This window comes from Monomorium pharaonis, chromosome 4 (genome assembly GCF_013373865.1).
Source record: "Monomorium pharaonis isolate MP-MQ-018 chromosome 4, ASM1337386v2, whole genome shotgun sequence".
In the NCBI taxonomy this organism is placed as follows: Eukaryota; Metazoa; Arthropoda; class Insecta; order Hymenoptera; family Formicidae; genus Monomorium; species Monomorium pharaonis.
The window spans coordinates 8,614,001-8,635,575 of record NC_050470.1 but is presented as its reverse complement, the minus strand read 5'-3'; the positions used below and the strand labels follow the sequence as shown (position 1 = coordinate 8,635,575).

At 40.9% G+C, this 21,575-nt stretch overlaps 2 protein-coding genes across 3 annotated transcripts in view; one reads left to right on the top strand and one right to left on the bottom strand.

The window, feature by feature from the left end:
- The window catches only part of LOC105830198 (Fanconi anemia group J protein), a 46,796-nt gene extending 26,257 nt beyond the window's left edge, over positions 1-20,539 (top strand). For both annotated transcript variants that reach the window (XM_012669380.3, XM_012669382.3), the window contains exons 4-15: positions 10,779-10,817; positions 17,079-17,175; positions 17,247-17,345; positions 17,411-17,504; positions 17,583-17,783; positions 17,976-18,209; positions 18,385-18,684; positions 18,769-19,077; positions 19,162-19,494; positions 19,597-19,793; positions 19,867-19,918; positions 20,003-20,539. In XM_012669380.3, the coding sequence (XP_012524834.1) occupies positions 10,779-10,817; positions 17,079-17,175; positions 17,247-17,345; positions 17,411-17,504; positions 17,583-17,783; positions 17,976-18,209; positions 18,385-18,684; positions 18,769-19,077; positions 19,162-19,494; positions 19,597-19,793; positions 19,867-19,918; positions 20,003-20,113 (2,066 nt within the window). In that variant the 3' untranslated portion in view covers positions 20,114-20,539. The remainder of the gene's footprint in view (positions 1-10,778; positions 10,818-17,078; positions 17,176-17,246; positions 17,346-17,410; positions 17,505-17,582; positions 17,784-17,975; positions 18,210-18,384; positions 18,685-18,768; positions 19,078-19,161; positions 19,495-19,596; positions 19,794-19,866; positions 19,919-20,002) is intronic.
- Positions 20,136-21,498, bottom strand: LOC105830199 (coiled-coil domain-containing protein 86). The gene is made up of 3 exons (XM_012669384.3): positions 21,228-21,498; positions 20,534-20,738; positions 20,136-20,316 (listed from the first exon to the last, which is right to left on the bottom strand). Exons 1-3 carry the CDS (start codon positions 21,392-21,394, stop codon positions 20,236-20,238), a joined length of 453 nt encoding a protein of 150 aa, XP_012524838.1. The 5' UTR covers positions 21,395-21,498; the 3' UTR covers positions 20,136-20,235.
- Positions 21,499-21,575: the final 77 nt, after the last annotated feature.

Sequence of the window (21,575 nt, the reverse complement as noted above, 5' to 3'; positions counted from 1 at the left end):
TAGAGGGCAAAAAAATTTGCAATTAATACGTCTCCGTCGTGCGTTGGACTCCATTCCCCCCGAAATTGAGTTGAGCCGTCGCTCGACGCCATTCTCCGCGGCGGCGCCGCGTCTGTTGGAAAAAAAAAGAGGTAGAATCGAGGGAAGGACGAAATTTCGTAAATCGAGTTGGTCTTCCCCTGGAGGGTGTCGGTGCGTCTGTCCACCATATTGATCGTGGAGGCGGTAGATACTCTGCTTGCCTATATGTACGCGCGTGTATGAGTGCATAGAAGCGCGCGCGCGCGTGTGTGTGCGTATGTGTTACATATATATATGAAAGAGAAAATATATATATATATACACATACACACCCACACACCTCTCTTTATATATATATTATATATATATATTATATATATATATGAGCGTGTATCATATACATATATGTATGTATGTACATCTGTATATGTACATCTGTAACAGGACGGTTTTAGGGGTGGTTTTCACCCTCGAAGAGGGTAGAAAGCGGGGCGGAGGGGGACGAGTGAAGGGTGCTGACGCTGGCACGAGGGTGGGCGAGAGGCGGCTTTGCTGGCGGAGGGAGGGTTAGAGGGCTATCGGACGGCGGAGGGGAAAGGGGGGGTGGCAGCACAGAGGGTGGGCAAGGAGGGAGATGAGGGATTCTGGTGGCGTTGGAGCCGACACTCGCGGGTGCCGCCGTTACCATGGCTACCACCACCCTCGCTGTGAACAAGCCCTCTACGTCATATTGGCATAGTATATTCCCCGCACCATAAAGCCAAATAATCTACCGAGTGATCCAATCTGAGAGACTCCCTGTCTAACTCGCGCCCGGCCAGCTACACTTTCGTTTCGCAGATATTGAACATTCGCACGTTGGTTGTGACATGTCCCCGCTTTTGCGCTATGCCTCAATAGTTATGATGGTAATCTCAAATAGACGTCTCTCCCAGAATTTATACTAAAATTAAAATTATAATGGATGTGATCCAGTTGAATAAATATACATATAATTCTTAGAGGCATGCACTTCAGATACATCTACATTAGATTAATTTGTAAAATGCTCTTTATGTAATGTGCGCATCATATTGATTCAATTTATCGTTCAATTTAAAAAATAACAATGTAAAAAAAACATTCGTAAATTATAGAGGAATAAATTGCAATATTGAGAAGAATTTGTACAAAATAAATCTGACATTTCGAGAGCAATATCCTACAAAATATTAACCGAGCCTTGTGAAGAATCTGTAATTAACTCCATACATTAACCAATACGCAATTAACACGTAGAAAAATACATTGAAAAACTAAAGTTGAAGGTTTGCGTACGGTACGAATTGGCGGCATTCGATGCTGCTTAGAATCGATTTTTTTTTTTCCCCCCGAAACTCGCGATCCACGCCGTATTCTCGGCGGATGCAATTATGCACCTTCGGCGCGCAGGCACTTCATCAAATTTTCAGCGCGATGATCCGTCGCGCGGATTTAACGGCGTTCGACGGCGCCATATTTGCACGCGGGATTCCGCGCGTCATAAAGTCAAGCGGGCCACAGGATGATTCATTCGGGGAGAGACACAGACTCCCCACGTGATGTGGCCTCCATTTTCGAAACGGGGGAGAATTCATACTCCGGGCCGCACTAATTGCTACTTGATCATCGGCGATTACAAGTCGCTCGATGGCTGCCGGTTGCGCCCGCGTTCACGAGTGAGAAACAATAAATTGCATTCACAGCGTGAGATCTGCTCCGCGGGCCACGAGCCCGAAGTTACTTTGATCACTATCTCTCTGAAATCGGAATGCTTTGTTCGCGGTTGCACGTGTCTGCTCCAGGATATTGCTACTTGATAGTTGCGTTCGACGGCCGGTCGTGCATTTTGCAGGGCGAGAACCAGCGATTCGGAAGTCAAAATACAGTACGGGGGAAAAGTTTTTTGTTTACACGCGAGAATCAGAAAATCGAGCGTCTCACAATCACCGTTATAACCTACTGTAAAATTAACGTCGCAATTATATACGGGATATATTGTTTTGTTTCTATTTTCTTTCTTCCGTATCGCGCCGCTGCTGTACCTATCACAGCGACGATCGCGATTTGTACTTTTAATGGGGCTTTTTAATTGAGGTACGGGTAACGGAACGTCAGTGCATTCGTAATTACAAATAATAAAATTATCGCGCGTGTAATTATGCCATTTCGAGATCGCAACGTAACGGCTAGGGCATATTACGTCAACCTTATGCATTATTGCATACAATTGCTTATGAATTATGAAATTAATTAATTTCACATTCTGCGTTCATATCGCGTCGCGCTGATACAAAGCCACAATTGGATGCTACAATCTCGTGTACCGATCGTTCTGGAAAATGTCATTTTTAAACCATGGTTAAAACTGTTATTGTTACTCGCGATGTAAAACGTAAGCGCCCAATAAATGAAATTTATCAAGTAACATTCAAACGTAATTAATTTAAAAAGGTTATAAATTAATGCACAAAAGAGACGAGTAACCATAACAATCTCTAACCAGGAATATAATCTATCTCTACGTTGCGTATTTCTGTTGTAACGTATTTCGATATTCAATTGAATGTATCTATGGAAAAGGGTATCGTTTTACTGGCGGATCTGCGAGCGGCAAAACGAAGTTTCAATAACCCAGTTTCGATTTTCAAATAATCCTCCCCGAATCTAAGCCGCGTCTCCTATCGCTCAAAAAATCTATTTGCTCGATCGCGAAACTCGATCGGTTTGGCAATAAAATGATTTCTTTCAAGTCAACCGTAATTCTGAACTTTGAAAAGATTTCAATTTTACGGCTTGTAAATACGACGGCGAATCAATGACTGCATTCTCCGATCGTTTCGTCATTAAGAATAACTTTTGATCTGAATTATCCATTCGAATGATTAGAGGGGAGACCGGTGACAAAACGTGAAAGGGAGCGAAGAGGAAAGAAAAATAAAAATATAAAAATTACTCGGATAATTTGAAGAACTATCGGAAAAGACGAACAGAGGCTCCAATACTGCCATTTCGTTCTCCAGACGAGACAATGGCCCAGCCGGGATAATGGTCCCCGCGCAAAACTTCGTCGCTGGGATATCTAGCCGGTGGCGCGAATCGTTTTCTCGCTGCTTCACCCATGGCCGCAGGGGTTGGCGGCAGGATGGCGTACGGGGGTGGCACGCGGGGGTGACCGGCTAAGCGAGGCTCATTTTGTCGGCGGCAGATATGGCGCGGCCCGCCACCCCCAACGCCCCAGCCGCCTTCCACAGCCGCACATCCGGTGATGTGGGGTGCGCCGAGGTGACAAGGAGGGATAGATAGTTCAGCCGAGGGGGAGGGGAGGTTGGAACGGCTGACTGGCGACATTATTAGACGCCCCCGGTGAGTCAGCGAACAGCGGTGAGGATGGAGGCGGACGACAACGACGACGACAACGTCGACGTCGACGGTGGCGGTGCCGCGGGGTTGGTTGGAGGATAATGAGGAAAAAAGACAGGGTGTACGGAGATGCTGTAGCGAGATATCGCGCGGCCGTCGTCGTTCTACGCCGCGGAAAAGGCACCTGTCTGCGCGAAGAAAGACGCAATTTTCGCGTGCGTCTATCTCCGCCGGAGTATTAGCTTAGCTTGTGGTGAAAAAAAAAAAAGAAGTACCGCTCCATCATTCAGAGGGTTTAAACGTCGAAAAATGAATGATATTCTCAGAGCACAGTGATTAAATGGAGATTCAGATATACACACATACGTGCTTTTATTAAATTTTTTGTCTTTTTCATTAAAAATGAATCTGAATTATTTAATTTTATATATATTTCGAAGTCACGTTTGAGAGAATTTTCTCTTAAAAATTACCCTAAAAATCGTGGAAATTGTAGGCAATTTTAGGTAATTTGGCAATTGTAGGTAATTTTATTACAATTTTAGTAAATTTTGTCAAAAGTATAGTAAAATTCTTCAAGGTTTACTACTTCGAGGTTGTCCTACAATTACCACAATTTTTAGGGTAATTTTTAAGAGAAAATTCTTTCCGTGTACGCACATAAAAAATTCTTACAATAATTCTAATATTATTATTAATATCTTCCTATCTCTATGTTATTTGTGGATTGCACGTGACTTCGAAATATATATAAAATTAAATAATTCAGATTAATTTTTTAATTTTATTATACTTCTAACAAAATTGATTAAAATTTTGCCAAATTTTATTAAAATTTTACTAAATTTTAGTAAATTTTATTAAAAATATAGTAAAATTCTTCAAGGTTTACGTTGTCTCACAATTATCACGATTTTCAGGGTAATTTTTAAGAGAAAATTCTCTCCGTGTATTAGAGATATCAAGACGCATCGAATGAGCTGTCGTATATGAAATTCTTTCGATATTTCGCGAATTCCTTCATTTCCCTTTCTTGCACAGGAAAATAAAGCAACTGGTATCAAGCTAGATTTCATCGACTAGTCGATAATGGTGCCTGTGGAAAGTGAGCAGCCCTCGAGCGCGCCAGCGAAGTTCTTATTTCCGAAATTAAACGACGGCGGTTCATCCCTGCAACCCCACAGCCGGAGCTTTTATTTGATTCGCTATGCGACAGCCAAGATAGCCGACGTGGCGCCGAGCATGGTGCTCATCCGAGCTCCCTCATGCTCACGGATGCGGTCTGAAAGCTTTTTCGCCGCATAAGAGGAGGAGGAGGAGGAGGAGGAGGAAGAGGGAAGAGATGGAAGAGGGATGAGGCAGCGGCGAGGGAGGGCAGACGGGTGATGTTCCATCATGGGGAATGAAAATCAGGGGCCCCCTCGGGGCTCGGAATTAAAATGGCTGTCACACGCAGCCGGGGGTTGTGCTCTTCCTGCGGAAAACCTCGGTGAGAGGAGGAGGAGGAGGAAAAGCAAGAGAACCAGGAGGAGAAAGAGGATGGAAGGCACCCATCCTCCCCCTCCCTACGCTGCCGCTTGCCACCCTTTAACCACCCTCTTCCTACTTTTCCGACATTTTTTTGTTACCTTATTCTCTCTTTCCCGCTGGCTGTCTGTCTTCCTCTTTTTTAATCCGTTTCTGCTCCTATCGGTATCTCTCTCTCTCCCTCTCTCTCTCTCTTTCTCTCTCTTTCTCTCTCTTTCTCTCGTTTTCAAGACGGCCTGTCGTCCGCTGTTTGATCGACACCAATATTCGATCGTTTGCGGCAGCTATCGGCTATGGATAAATTTATATCCGGGCGTTAGTTAACGAGACACGAAGTCGTAGAAGTTAAATATATAGTTACGTTAAGAAAATCAGAAAAGAGTAACTCGTAGAGCGAGACAGTTTTATATTTAAATTGATAATTTTTATAAATTATGAAGTTAAAAAGAGAAGGAAGCCACATAAATTTCCAAAAAAATAATCAAGAAAGTAACATAAGCGTGTTTTTCCACGGAAAATCTCTGAATTAAAATGAATAAAATCTCGCGTTATAACTACAAAAAAAATTATCTACAAAATTCTTTTATTAACTCTATTTTACGACACCCGGTATAATCTCACCGTATTTCCGTTGTAACCAGTTTCTGCGTCGTGGAGCCAATCTTTCCAAGGGTGCGTAGCTCCTATAGCGTTCCCCCTGTTACGCCCCATCCTCCCGTTGGCCCCCGAGGGGATCGAAATTAAAATGACAATGAGGGCAGATCCGAAGGGTGGCTAAAAATGCGTACCCTTGCCATCGTCCAATCAGCAACGAATCCCACGACGCCATCGCGAACCTTTCCCCTTCTGCCTTTTTTTTTTCTTCCTACGACCCTTCGGCGTTCGGAGAAACGCCACGAAATGAAAACGCTTAAAGCGCGATGATCCTTCAGCGAAATCTCCCAACCCCTTCCGCCACCATTGCTCGCAGCCCCTTGGAAAAATTGTCAAGTAATCGGTCGAAACCTAAAAGTGATTTCTACTCGGTTCAACAGTGACGGTTGTTATCGTTGAAAATAATAAAAGTAATATTCTTCCGAATGTGCGAAACGAAACGCTTCCATAAAATCGATTAACGTTTATTATTTAATCTTCGCCCGCGGTCTATGCGCGAAATGGATTCCAATAACTACTGTTACTTGTATTCGTAATATGCTAAATTAAGTTTACTTATTCGTCACTTAAGGAAATATTTGTTGTTTCTAGTGGAACGCTTAATGTTTGATTTAAATGAAAAGTTAATTTTACATTTTGTTTTACTGTTTTTTACTACATATACATACATACATACATACATACATACATACATACATACATATGTACGTGATGAAATGTATGTGAAATTGTAAACTCGTCAAAAATGTACGAGAAAAGATGCGCGGCCAAAAAATGCGTAATCGTGCTCGAAAATGTACGCAAATATTTTCCAATCGTACAATGAAAGCACAGAGAAAGACTAACGACGCGCGTTCGGCGCATAACCATTGGTTTCTCACCTAGCGTGTTTGGATATTTCCATGAATATAAAAACGCAATTCGTATTCGCATGAAATACTCATTTTGAAACTGCAATTTTTTCTCAATTTTCTGCAGCCTCGAATATTTTGATGGAAAAATATATTTCGCGACTACGAAATTTCTCGATTACACATCTGTCGATCGTTTCACTTGAACTCGTTTTTAAGGATACATCATCTCAGAAGCTTTTCTTCTTATTTATAGAATTATATTTTCTGACCTGTTCTATATTATCTTAATTGTTACTTATGAATAATTAAATAGGTGACTTCTACTCTAATTGTTATATTTATTAAATTAAACGTATATAAACACACGTGCACCTGCACGTGTATGTAAAAATATCTACTACGATGATTTCGGATTGTCGCATTGCCGCGAGTTTCTCTTTTATTCTCTCTTCTCGCCATTGCGCCGCTCGGTGGACCGCGGCATGACGAAAGATGCAGGCGTAAGGAAAAAAAAGAGCGGAGTTGACGGAAGAGAGAGGAGGTGGGGTGGGCGACGCAAGATGAGAGACCAGGAACGAAAACGATATCCCGTCGGCACGTGCACGCGGTTAAAAAGGTTCACGAGGCTTCGCCGCGTCGTCGGCCACGGTAAAAGCGGAACCGGCTGTCGTGATACGGATCTGACCAATCATAAAGCCTGCACATATACACGCGCATAATGGCCACTCATTCATCCATCCAGGGCCGCGTAGCGGAACAAAGGCGGAAATTAGTCAGGTTCGTTATGCTTATTAATTGACTGACATTTCCGTCATATTATTGTACGGCGAATCGGAAATTGCTCTCTCTCTTTCTCTCTCTTTCTCTCTCTCTCTCTCTCTCTCTCTCTCTCTCTCTCTTTCTATCTCGCTCTCGTGAGGCCCTCGAAAAACGGATCCCGCTTCTGTATGCACGCGGAGCTATTGCTGCGTAGGGCGTAGGTTTCGTTGAATGGACAAAGTCAACGATCTGAGGAAACGTGCCGACATGGCGACGCTTCCGTGGTAGCTTCTGTGGTCAGATTCGAAACTGAGATTATGAAATTATCGTGTAGTAAGAAGTAATGTGTGCGACAAAGTGCGCCAATGTGTAATGAATATATTGAAAAATCTTATTTCATGAAATCGGGTCTCTTTCTCTTTCTTTGTGAAATTATCATTCGTCGTATTTCGAGTTAAAGGTAACGTTTTCATGTAAACGACGAAAATGAAGAAAAATAAGTCTCGTCTTTCGATTGAGAGATAATAAATTTGCCAAAGCTATTAATAATCTCAATGGAGAAATTTGAATGGGCCAATTTCAATATTTTTGTATTCCGAAAAAAAAAAATTCACAAATGTTAGGAGACGTTGAAAGGGAAAATGTTTGATAACGTTTTCAGAGAGGAAGCTTTGATGACGTTTCGTGGAAATTTTGAAGCTCAGCATAGGCGCTTTATCATGTGCGATCTGCGATAATTATACATGTAGATATTAATTATTGATTAATGTAGCGCGTCTATATTAATTAGTATTAGTAGCGAACGGAAAACGATACGAGCGGAATAGATAAAAGAAAATGAAGCGCAGACGAAACGCAAGATGCGACTCGAGTGAATCGCAGAAAAATTGCACATAAATGAGAAGTTTTTCATATAACGTATGTTAACGTATAAAAGGCACAAAAAGATATGACGTTACGGTATCTATGCTTTGCGCGCTCAAAGAGAACGCATTCGTGTACGAAAATCTCTTTTTCGTGCGCGTGGTGAACCGTTATCATGTTACGTCTAAATATCCTTTATTCATATTGTTAACCAACGTGCAAAAATACCGGAAATATGTGTACCTAGTTTTTTTTCTACTATTTTTAATGAAAAATTAAAGACGGGGGAGGGTTTGGATGATGGTGGGAAAAATGACTGCAATTCGTATTGTTTTCCTCGTCGCGCGTGCGACATACGTCCCCCGTAACTTTCGTGCACGGCGCGCTGTCATTTTTAAAAACTACCATCTTTCGACACACGATATCTCGTTATCTGGTCCCCGTGAACATGGAGAAGAATCGAAAAATGCTGGTATGATGGTACATGAGGGGGATAAAGCAATTATACGTGGATTCACTAATAACGATGCCCGTACTATGCTCTGTTCTCCCTCTTCGCTCTAATCCGTCCTCGTTAAATGTAAACCAGAACAATGATTTTTCGTTATCTATTCTAACAACTATAAAACTGCATCTTTCATAATATAAGCGTTATCAAAATTACTAAAAATTTTCCACCATTCTCTCTCCTAGTAGGAATTAAATTCACGTATACAATTACATCATCGTGCGATTATAACATTATCTAAAAAGGTAAATTTCTATCTTTATAATGCGCGCAATAATTCGTACGCTTTAAAGGTCAGAGAAGCCCTCTGTGAACGCGCGATATTCTATCGGGTATTCATTTTATGCACCCCTCGCGAGAAATCGGTAGAAAATGGCGACCGGACGATCCTGAAAAGGGTGAAGGGCTCGTGTAATGGAGCTCGGGGATTTCTTAATGATGCTGTCGCTGCTGACGCCGGTTCTGCTATGTTTATCCTCCGTTAAGGGACGGCACACGTGATAAAGGAGGGGGCGTATCGGTACCGTCGTGCAGCTGTGTCCCATATCATGCACCTATATCCTTGTGGAGGGTGGTAAGCTATAACAGTGAGGGAATAATGCCACGGGGGTGCCGGAACGGTTTCATTACACGGCTTCCCGAGGGATAATATCCCGAGATATCTCTCCGCGGTCGACGGGGGTGAAATTCCGTGCCATCAACCCACCTCGCATGAGAGATGAACCCTCTGTGCGGCAATCCCCCCTCCCCCATGCTAGAGGAGCATCAGCCTGAGCAACCCCTTTGGAAGCAGAACGCGTTCGAAGCGAGCAAGGGAGGAAATTGCAGCAGCCGACCACACTTGGGGCAAGGGATCGCCATGCGGCGACAGAAAATGGCCGATGGCCTCGTGGTGATTGCAAATACGAAGGATATTTTAATAATGACGATACAGCTGGAGCGGGTTGCATCGTTTCTGGCATGCCTATTCTCTTTCGAAGCTATAAAAAGAACGATACGCGGCGAATTCAGTAACACAACGGCTGCTGTTATCCGTTTCCAACTTCATTCTCTTTTGTTCCTCGACAGATGAGATTTTTTAAGTTGCAGATAGGGCAAATATGCTAGTTTTATTTTTATATTATTTTGTTTTATATTATATTTTAAATTTATATCATATTTGATTTATAGAATTATTGAAATTAAATAAAAATGAAGAATCGTCTTGCGAAAATGATCGCATATTGATGCTTATGAAACGTACACTTTTCAAAAAATGTTTGCTGATATAGACAGATTTCTTGATATCACAGCCAAAATTTATCGCTAATTTCAGCCAGAATTTTGGCTGTCATTGCGTATAGAATTCGAAAATTCTGCTTCTATCAGCTAGATTGATTAGGTGCAATACATATACATATCACAGTATTTGTTAATTATTTATTTGAGCTAATTTTTACGCACATATAATTTTTTTTAAAATTGCAAGATTATTTTTTTGTGTATTTGTATTTTTTTTCTTTTTTTTTTACGTCGGCATCCTTTGAAGCTGTCGTACGTATATCGCCCACCTCGATGCCATTATATCGCGATCACGCTCCCGCGCGTAGCGATTAGTATTTAATCCATACAATGTGTAGGAAAGGGTCCTTTTCCCGCATCAGATGCGGGGCGGGCCTTAGACCAGTTATTAGACCGCGCTGACAGGCCCCGTATAATCCGACTGCCTCTCGTAATATACAGAACGAAAAATATAATGCCTATTAGCGAGGATCTTTTCAGCGCGGCTCGTGTTGCCCTCGGGATTTTTTTTTTCGCCTTTATTTCTCTTTTCCCTGCATCGGCCGCGCGTTGATTCGCGCGTCGCAATTTTCATTCCTTTCTTTCCACGCGTTTTGCATTTAAATCTCATCGCATCGACAGTTTAACTGATGGTAAAATGAGCCAGAAAACAATTTTTTCTTGTCAAAATGAATCGTTTATTAGAGAGGGAAAAATATATTAATAAAGTTAACGGTTGATTATATAGCTATATTAAACATAACTTATTTATCACACACACACACACACACACACACATATATATATACATTATATTTATATATGCATTTATTTTATTTTTTGATCATGTCAAGTGATTTGAAATTTTAAAATTTAATTCAAAGAAGTATGTTTTTTTAATTAAAAATTGCTGTTATTTCTTGATAATATTTAATATTTTTCTGTTTCAGAGAAAATATGCCGAGAAGCACAGAGCGATGGAATGGTAGGTGAGTCTAAAGAAAGATTTTGTTTTCTATTATTCCTCGTTAGTACAACCGATCAGCCAAAAATGTCGCTCGCTTGAAATTTACCTGTTTCACCTGTTACATTTAAAACACGGACGGATGCGATGGCGCGTTTGTTAATGAAAATGTTACCGGTTGGCCGAAAGAGAGAGAAAGAGTAAGATTTTTTCGTCAGTTTTACGTAGTTTAGTGAATACATTGTATTCTCGGACACGAAACGAAACGTTACGCGAGCGTTCCAGGTGTCTGCTTCTATTGTACCGGGCGATACTCGAAAAGCACAAAGCGAATATGATGTAACATAATTCGAACAGTTCAAGCGCGAAGACCCGCCACAGTTATTATATTTAATGCAGCATCCCGATCTGCCAGCATCTGCCCGCGGCGCGCTTCTTTATCACGAGAACGAGAAGAATTTAACGTGTAACGGCGTGACGAATTTATTTGTGTAATCAATACATTTTACCGTTAAAAAGATCTATGCTTTTTTAAAAAGATACTATGCATCAAAATATTTGGCTTCTAAATTCTAAGCCAACTTTTAATCTGATTTTAATCATTAAGAATTAATTACACTTTGCAAGGGATTTTTTTTTTTAGATGACATGTTTATTCAACATTTCAAAAATTCGAATTTTTCTCTATTTATTTTATCGATGGCACGAACAAATAAAAAGTGAATACTCAATATAAAAACGAAGAAAGAGACGATTATTCACTCTTTAGCTATTAACGGACGCATAATAGGTTGCAAAAGGTGATTTTAATAGTGCATCACAATGCGGACTATAGTTTTCGGTTCGTTAATGATCGCGAGACCGCATGCGGATTTGCTCCGGTGAAAATTACTATGCATTCTGGCATAATCAACTCATATATTATTTGTAAATTACGGTTAATGATTATCATTATCTTCGATTCGAATGTAACTAATGTTACATTTGCAACACTAATACACGACGCCGTCCATTATTCATGAGCACTCAAAATAATATCAGCGTGCCCGCACATCTCGACGCGATCGAGTGTGCATCGTACTGATATACAATTCAATAACGGAATCATTTAATCTTTTGATTAGCGCGAATGTTGTCGACGCGCTCGAATTTTTTTCGCCGGTTACATCTCGACATATTTTTTAACGAGAGAAATAAAAAAAATATATATAGGGAATCGATAACGTTATTTCTCTCTTCCTCTTTGTTGTCTCTCTTCTCTCTTTGTTGTTCTTTGTAAAAAGTTAGAGAAAACGGATTTAATTCGGAGGAGCTTATGATTTTGTGCGAGAGACGTTATTGATATCTGCGCGTTGCGACGAGTGTCTTGATGCTGCCTGGTTTAGTGGCTGGCGTTGAAGCGCGTGATGGAATGTATTTCCGCTCGATTCCCGTCCATTACGCAACTCCGAAAAACCATCGACGCAACCTGTCGGCGGTAACATTACCGACCATGTGACGGCCGCTGCCATCTCCGTCGCCGTCGCCGTCGTCCTCGCCCTCGTCGTCGTCGTCGTCGTCGTCGTCGTCGTCGTCATCGCCGTAGTCGTAGTCGTTCGTGTCGGGGGTTGCGTGGCAGCGCGGTAGGGTGAGTAATGTCGGGAAATGCAGCTAACGAAGTTTACGAAGACACTTAACGGAATTACGCTTTCGCTCGCAATGGTTCCCGTCGTCCACCCCCGCGCGCGCCTTCCAAGCCCCATCCGCCCCAAACCCCAAGCGTCCCTTTACACTTTTCCGGCGACAGGAAGGTCGCGTTAATTACCGACGGAGGCAAGAAGCCGGGGAAACGGTGGCAAGATATTTCGTCCTCGACGCGGAGCGTCGATGGTTACGAAAGTCGGCTATGGGGGCGGGCGATGAAGGACGACGAGGGGGTGCCGAGGTGTGCGAGGGCAGCGGGGGAGGGGGAGGGCAGCAGGAAGTGGGAGCGGGTCGGGAAGGGGTCGGTTTGTGCGCTGAAGAAGGGTGTTATTGACATGGTGGGTGTCGCGTCGTCGGCCATCTTGGGCCGCCGCGGTCTCCCCGCCGCCGTCACCGCCACCTCCTCGTCCTCCTCCACGTTCTCCTCTACCTCCCACCGCCGCCGCCGCCACCCTCTTCGTCGCATTCGCTCTACTCCCCGTCGCGTCCAAAGGACATCCTTGTGTTCCCTTGTACCGAGTGACATTCGGGCTGCGTGCCCAGCCTAACCTGCCCGGCGGACGCCCTGGGCCACCCTTTTCGACCAACCCCGGCAACGAGCTGCGAGGGTCCCGGGGGCTGCTTGTCGCCATGGCGACCGAACCCTCGCCCAACCCCCTCAACCAAACGCCGATTCCCTATCCCTCGGCACTTCGCTACCCTCTTCCGCCACCCCTTCCTCGTAGCGCGCGTCGTTCGCGCTGCCGTCCTCGTCGCCAAAGAGAATCTTTCGATATCCTCGTGCGTCTCTCTCTCTCTCTTTGACGATCCTCCACTTTTTCTCGTGCTTCTTTTGTCTCCCTTTTTTCCCTTCCTCTACCATTTCTTCATCCTCTTTGTTTGACAGCTAAATGCCAATCTTCGTTTTTTAGAATTTGTGTTGTTCCTCCTTTTTTTCCTCCGTCATATAGTTAATTCTTACCGATATCTTTTTCCCCTTGAGTATCTTCGAATTTTTGTTTTCTTAGTGCCTTTTTAATCTTAATTATAATCAAATCTATTTTAACACAATATAATCTTTTATGGTTATTTTTTTGTTTTTGATTATCATATTGTTGTAACACATTTAATATATTTTAAAAAAAGATTACAATCGTTTATCTTTATTATTTGTACCTTTATGTTTTGCACATAACAAATATACTTAATTTTATTTATACGTATGTTTTTCGAAAAGTGTATAATGTTTTAAAAGAGTGTCGTGTGTATTTTTTTTCTGACTATAAAACTTTATAGTCAGGTAAGAATTCAGATTTCAAAATCTTAGATGCATATCATTCTCTATATTTCAAATTGCTTCCACTGCAACATCAATACCGATAAAAATTCAGCATCCGATATTGATAGTCGTTATAATTAATGGTTAACAACACTTTTCTATATTATGATTAAAAAGAACATCGGCGTTATGCTCAAAATGCGAGTTGCGGTTTCGATGTTACGCGAATTTAATGGCCTGCGTCGATAAAAAAATGTCTGGCGGTATTTGGAACTGGTTAGCTGGTGGCGGCTTTAATTCCGCTAATTATATCGAAGAGCCGATCTTGGGCAAACTGCGCACGATCTTCCTTTTGTTGGGGAGAGACCTTTTATCAAACGTTCTCGAAGGTACAAAGTTGTCCTTCCCTCAACCCCGCGGAATTGGCGGATATTAGGAAGGACTTCGTCGCGGCTTTTGTCTCGTTTGGCCACAAAGTTTCGCGAAGCACCACAATCCCAACCAATTAGCAACGATTTCCTAAAATCAAGCCGTAACCGCAAGCTAATTGGCACTTGACATTCAACTCACTCCCTCGTTTGTCGTGAGAAACTCTTAAACTACAATTATCGATGATAAATCTTCAGTTAATTGTATGCCTTAATTAAAAAGAGTCCTCATTGCCTTCAAGAATATTTTTTTTTTTATTCCAGTGCTTTGTCTGCTGCATTTTTTTTATTATCTTAGAAATGAGGCACATCTCTGTTTAAAGCTGCAGTCGCTACGAATATACACGGGAAAAGTGACTGGTTAAAGTACGTAAAAATGTAGCTGGATACAAATCTGAAAATAATTTTGTTAGGCTGCAATAATAATAGTGATGTAGGACACTCAGATTGGTTATAAAAATGTCAAAATTTTTGGCACCATTACGTTTAAACGTTCTAATAATTGATAGCCCAACAAAACTTTTAGATCTGGATTTAGTTAAAATTTCGGATGTATTTTTTCAGGAAAACCGTTTCTTCAGCGAAGATGTCATTCGCGCATATTTTTTTTTATATCGAAATATCTCTCTTAAAAAATTAATGAGAAGATCTTTAATACGATAGCAGCGTAAAGAGACTTCTGTGCGGGATAGACTTTTTAGTGTTCGTGTTGCATTTTCGCGTAAAAACATTCGGCGTAAACACTCGATATATTGAGAACCAAGTATTGATGTTTCGATATAGCGTTGAAATAGCTTAAGCACTCTCGGGGTTCCGAGACGTGACGGGGCGTTCGAATAAATCTCGGCGATCCGGCCGAACCGTGTTCGCTGTGCCCAGCTGCGTCGCGGCGAAGACAGAAGACGCCTGTCGTCGGGGACGACGATCCGTAGAAGACGCGTCGGTACGCGGATTCTGTAAATCGTGCAACGGTGACGTTCCATTCACGGCGTCGCCGCGGCCTGCAGCTGCGGTTTTTAAATACACACATACCGTGGAATGTGGGTGATCGCGGAGTGACAACGATTCGATTAATTAATGCCGGTGCGAGCGCCGAGTTCGTGCGCGGCCGGATAGGACCGGAAGCATGCGCCGAGCGGGTACAAAAAAAAAAGGGGGGAAGAATCGCGGCCTTTATGTACTTGAATCAACTGTTTATTCAGCATATAGCGAAAACGAGTGAAAGAGGAGAAAGAGACGGAACGAGAGTGCGGCGGGAGGGAACCGGGGGGGGGGAGAGGAGGGAATGCAACAGCAAGCGCGAGTGATCGACGTGAAACGAGTTCATTCATGCTTGGATGTTGTAATCCTGAATGGACGTAGAATGGATCGAAACTGCGCGATTAGATTGGACTGACTTAATAAATCTTTTTCTTTTTTTAAATGTCACACGCGGGTGGATTTTGTATGTAAGAGTGACGTAAATTCTGAACTTCCGGCACGAGGTCTCTCCCATTTGATCTAAATGTAATCAGCGCGGTTTCCCTCGGCCGTTTAATGGCGCCAAACGCCGATTTTCGCGTTACGATGTGCAATTCGAGATCGGAGGGCCATAATAAAAATTGCGAATTTTTAATATCCCCTCGCGTGAATTAGAATTAATTCTTGCGATCGAATCCCGCGGGCGAATTTGCCGTTCGACGATCCGCGTTAAAATCCAGACTCGCGAGCAAGGTTAAAAGGGCACCTCTCCTATCTCTCAAGGGTGCGATAACTTTCAGCACCGACTGTATCGCTGGATGATGTATCCCCCGGGGGTTTTCTCCCCTTGGGTGTTGGGGTGTGTTTCGTTGCCTGGCAACGACACCCTCGAAGTCCGCGCTCTGATTGGCCCCGTCTCGCTTTTCCTGTCTTAGCCTCTCTTCTCACCCCGTCGCCAATCAGACCCCCTCGCCCATCCTCGTGCTACCGTACCACCCGTCCTGTGCTCTCACCGATGGAAACCGCCGCCGTCGTCTCGTCGTCGTCGTCGTCGTCGTCGTCCTCGTCGGGGCGAAGTGCACACAAAAAGAGAAAAAGAAGGTACACGTTGCAACGCGTCTGCACGAACAGAACAAGGATGAATTAGGGCGCAAAGGCGCAACGTCAATACGTGCGATACATACATACGACGAAGCGACGTAATGTATTATCTCGGATACAAATAACACGAATCTTTCTCGTTGCTCTCGCATTTTCGTACAATTACCGAAGAGAAGTGATTCAAACCTGACTTTTTATGACCGTTTAATCCCCCCCCCCTCCAATAATGCACATCTCAGCCGTACGTTTCTTTTAATGCCAAAGCAGAAAGCCGGAGGGTGTATCTCTTCAGATAGGACTTCGGCTGAAAACTTGGAACTAGTTTCGCGGGATGAGATACTGGAATCTTATTTGCCGTAGATTCATCCGTTCTAAATCCGATTACGAGTAAACCGCCGTTTCGTCGGCTCCCGATGTCATTGAGAGTCATTTCTATTTTTACGGCTCCGTAAATTGTACGAAAGGATTAAGAGCGATTCTATTGGCTTCCTTTTCAATGCCTTCTTCGAGTAGCCGGCTTGTTGTCGAGACGGCACAGCGCGCTACGAGAGGATTAAACCTTTGCTATTGATCCCGTTCAATGGATTCGTGCCCTTTCACGTGCCAGCATTCGTAATGTTTTGACATCCTTTGCGCTCGTCTCTTCACCTCTCGCTTGCTGCCTCGACACTGGAAACGCATCTCCATGCCTCTAATTCGATATTCGATAATAAAATTTTCTTCCCTCGGCGAAATGTACGCAGAAAAAAAGTCATTTCTTCCAAAAGTATTAACTTTTCAATTCTATTTATAACAGCTTCCATAAATCCTCTACATGTGACAGATTAATAATTGTTACGTGGTATCTATTCGATAGAGAGCTCATGCTGCTACGATGATTCAGTAGAGAACAATTTCTTCCTAAACGCGTCGCAGTACTTTGACGAAGAAACGCACGATAAAATTTCGGACAAGTAAGTACATTGTTGATATTTCAAATGCTCTGTGAAAGCAAATAATAAAATTGAATGCTCGTTTACTGCAGAGCAAGAAAAGTGCCAAAGATATATTACGGAACACGAACGCACAAGCAAATAGAGCAGGTAATAAGAGAATTGAAGAAGACCGCGTACAGGCATAAGAGGTAAAGAACTCGTGCAACACTTGTCCTACTAAATGATTCTCTTATTGAATGAATGTTTTCTTTAGGATGACTATATTGAGCAGCCGGGATAACACGTGCATTCAGGATACCGAGAGGAACAAAACCGAATTGTGCTACGAGCTACTCGATCCGCTAAAGGTTTTTACGAGCGTTATGTACCCATATTGTACTCGTAAAAGTTAATTAATAACGTGACAACATTACTTCTGCGCGCAGGGTAAAAAATGCCAATACCACAGTGAGAACAATAAGAAACATTTTGACCATATGCAATCGCCTTGGGATATCGAGGACTTGGTCTCGTTAGGCAGAAACTTAAAGTCCTGTCCATATTTCGGCGCGAGAGCTTTGATGGCCAACGCGAATATCATCTTTTGTCCTTACAATTATATCCTGGATCCAGGGATTCGCGACAGCGTAAGCATAATAAATAATTGTTATTAAATAAATAAAATATCTGGTACTAGGAAACACTGTGCATTGTAGCAAAAAGACCTTATTAATTGAATTTATTAGTTAAGTATTTTTATCGTAAGACAGTATGAGTATCTTTACACTCTTTTCTACAATGTCGAACGTCAAATAATAGAATATTCAATTAAAATACAGATGCAAATCAATCTGAAAGGCAGTATCGTGATTCTTGACGAGGCTCACAATATTGAAGATATATGTCGGGAAGCTGCCAATGTGATTCTCAGAGATGACGAGATCAAAAATGCTGCTAAGAACTGCGAAGATCTTTCAAAAAAAAGAAACCATGACGGCGCCATGTTTGAGCCCATACAAATATATCTTACGGATATGATAAAATTTCTTCAAAATGTTGACGTCGAACAAAGTGTGAGCAGACATATTTAACAAATTACAAATAAATTTTTGTTTTTATATTACTTTTGTGTATCAGTATGATTTACTTACATTTTTATTTCGTATCTCACATATTTATTATCCTTTTATAAATATTTTATATATAATCGTTATATTTTCTTATTATCATAGAATTTGTATGTTTCAGAGTTTTAATAACGGAATGGTCAGTAAATGTTGGCTTGGTAACGAATTTCGAGTATTGCTCGACATAAATAACGTCGGTTGTCCTAGATTTATCGATTTTCGTAATGCCAGTACGAAAGTTATAAACGATTTCATTGAAAATACGAGGGAAGAGAAATCGAAGACAATAATGCCCACTATTTCGCGAGAGACTAAAAACATTCTCGAGAAATTATGCTTTGCTATGCAGATGATTGAATCTGATATTTTTGTTAATGATTATAGGATGTACATCGCAGAAACGGTGGAAATTTTGAAGCCTGTAAGTCTGTATGTCTGAGAAATTTGATGTAATTACGATCTGCATAATTATATCAAACATCACGTATATCATTTAACGTATCAGGTAATCACCAAAGATGGCTGGATGTCAAAAGATGTCAAGAAGGGCAAAGTACGGACCATGAAGATGCTATGTATGAATCCTGCTATAATATTTGCGCCTCTGGCCCACAACGCCCGGTCTGTGATACTCGCTTCCGGTACTTTGACGCCGACCGCATCGTTTCAAAGCGAGCTTGGCGCACAATTCCGTATAGTCAATCCTAATCATATTGTACCAAAGGATCAAGTATATGTAAGATGCATATCACAGGCACGAAATGGCGAACCTTTAAGGACCACATATGAGAACATAAACAAATGGGACACTCAGGTAAGGAGAAACGAGTTAATAATTTTACTTTAGATAATACATTGACGCAAGAATCAGTTAGGTAATCATTTTTTATGTTAACAGGATAACCTCGGTAATTTGGTTCTTGAAATATGTAACACAGTACCATATGGGGTACTATGTTTCTTTTCGTCTTACAATACAATGAACACCATACACAATAGATGGATGAATACCGACATATGGGACAAACTCTGTGAATTGAAGCAAATTTTTATAGAGCCTCAAAATAATAAAAATATGCACGAAGTCATGAGGGAATATCGCAGTGTAATTAAGGAATCGTCGTCTGAATCATTTCGCGTAGCATGCGGAGCTATCATGTTTGCAGTTTTCAGAGGAAAGATGGCAGAAGGAATCGATTTCAGCGACAATGAAGCGCGTTGCGTTTTAGCAGTAAATAGTCTTAATGTCAAATTGACTTTGTATATTTTCGCATGTCTGCACTATATTACATACATTATAGGAATTTATAATATATATTTTTATGTTTATTAGATTGGAATACCATATCTTTGTAAAAACAACGATATAAACATGAAAATGGATTATAATACCGCGAATATCAAAACCAAAGGTTTGCTATCTGGTAGAGAGTGGTATACTGTAAACGCATTTAGGGCGCTAAATCAGGGAATAGGCCGTTGTGTCAGACATATAAACGATTGGGGTGCTGTGCTGTTAGTAGATGAAAGGTATGTATGGATAGAATATTTGCAATAAAAATTAATAGATAAAATTATTATTATATGTATGCATGATTTATAGATTTATGCAATCAAAGTACACCGACTATCTACCAAAATGGATTAAAACAAATGTAAGTTTCAGTTATCGTGTTAAGCTATTGTAAACTTTACATATTTACTATCTATACTATACTTATAATTTACTTATGTCGCAGATAAAATCCGATAATAAGGATCTAGAAATAGACCTTCAAGATTTTGTAGCTATACAAGTTGCACGTGAAAGAGGAAGAAAATGTATAGCAAATTTAAAAAAAGACTTTTAGAGGATATAAAAAAGTTCATGCACGCCAAATGAAGAACTTTTTATTAGAAATGATTATGATGTTCAACAATTATTATAATGTTATATACTTAATTAAGTATTCTATTTACACGATTTTTAATGTTACATATTAATTGTGTCTCGTTTTTCAATCATTCTCAATTGTTTTTTCTTCATTCTCTTTATTTTCGCAGTATTCTTAATCTGAAAGTAATACAATTTTATAGAATTATTTAAAGAGATTTATTAATGTCCATCTGCACCAATAGCACAACTTTAACTTAGTTTCTATTTTTCAAATTTTTAGAAATAGAGCATGCAGAATTTAAAGTTTAGCTTTGATGCAAATGGGCCTAAGAGTTTCATGATATATTCAACAATGTATAATATTATTATATAAATAACAGCAACATTTACTTACAACTTGTACAATTTCGCTCTTTTTTCTATTCTCTTCCGCTCTCTTCAAATTTTCTCTTCTTCGTTGTTTTTTAGCCTCCTTTTCTTCCTGTTTTCGTGCCTTAATTGCTCTTGACATCTCCTTAACACGTTTCATATCTTCTCTCAATTTTTGTTTCTTAGCTAACGACAGTCGAAGCCCACGTGTTTTAATTATAGAAGAAAATCTACAAACGATATGCACTTGATATATGCAGTGATTCATATTGTCTTTACGCTTGTTTATTCATTTATATTCACGTAAAAAATACTAGAACATACAATTAAAAATCATTCAAATAAAATTTAAAGTAAAAATTTTTAAGCTTTATTTGCTGAAATTAGAATCTATAATTATGAAAATAAAATGTGTGTTAAATAATTCAATGCTAAAATGATTGTCAATCAAAAAATTTTTAGAAAACAAAAACCTTCAAACAATGACTAAACTTGGTTCAAACAAAGTTCGAAAGTGATTGTTTGAACTTATAATCTCTTTTCATAAAAATTGTAACTTTTATACAACAAAACTAAGTAGAAGCAGACTTAGGTCTGCTTAGGGCTACTTCTCTCCAGGAGATCATGGCTTAATTTGAAACGTAACATTATTCAAAAAGAAGGAAAAGAATTATGTTGCAAATAATTACATTATTACTATTAAGATTTACTGTACTTACCTCGTTTTTTCTTCCTTCCATATCCTACCGGATTTTGGTTTGCCTCGTGGAACATGTAGCCTCTCGCGCTTCTCGGTAGTAGGCAATGACTCCAATGCATCTTCATTCTGCTTTGGTATCGCATTCAATATATCTTCCATACGCGTCACTTTTTCGCTGCTCGCCATTATTTGAAAATTTCAACAAAACGTGCGTTCTTTTAAAATGCTCCGACATGTAAACAATCCTCTCGGAGGTTAACTCGTCACGTGGCGAAAGTCGCGAACAAGCGGACGACAAGTGAAGTGCAATCACCACGCAAACTGCATTACCAGCTGCAGCATCTGAAAATATGTATATTCCGCAACG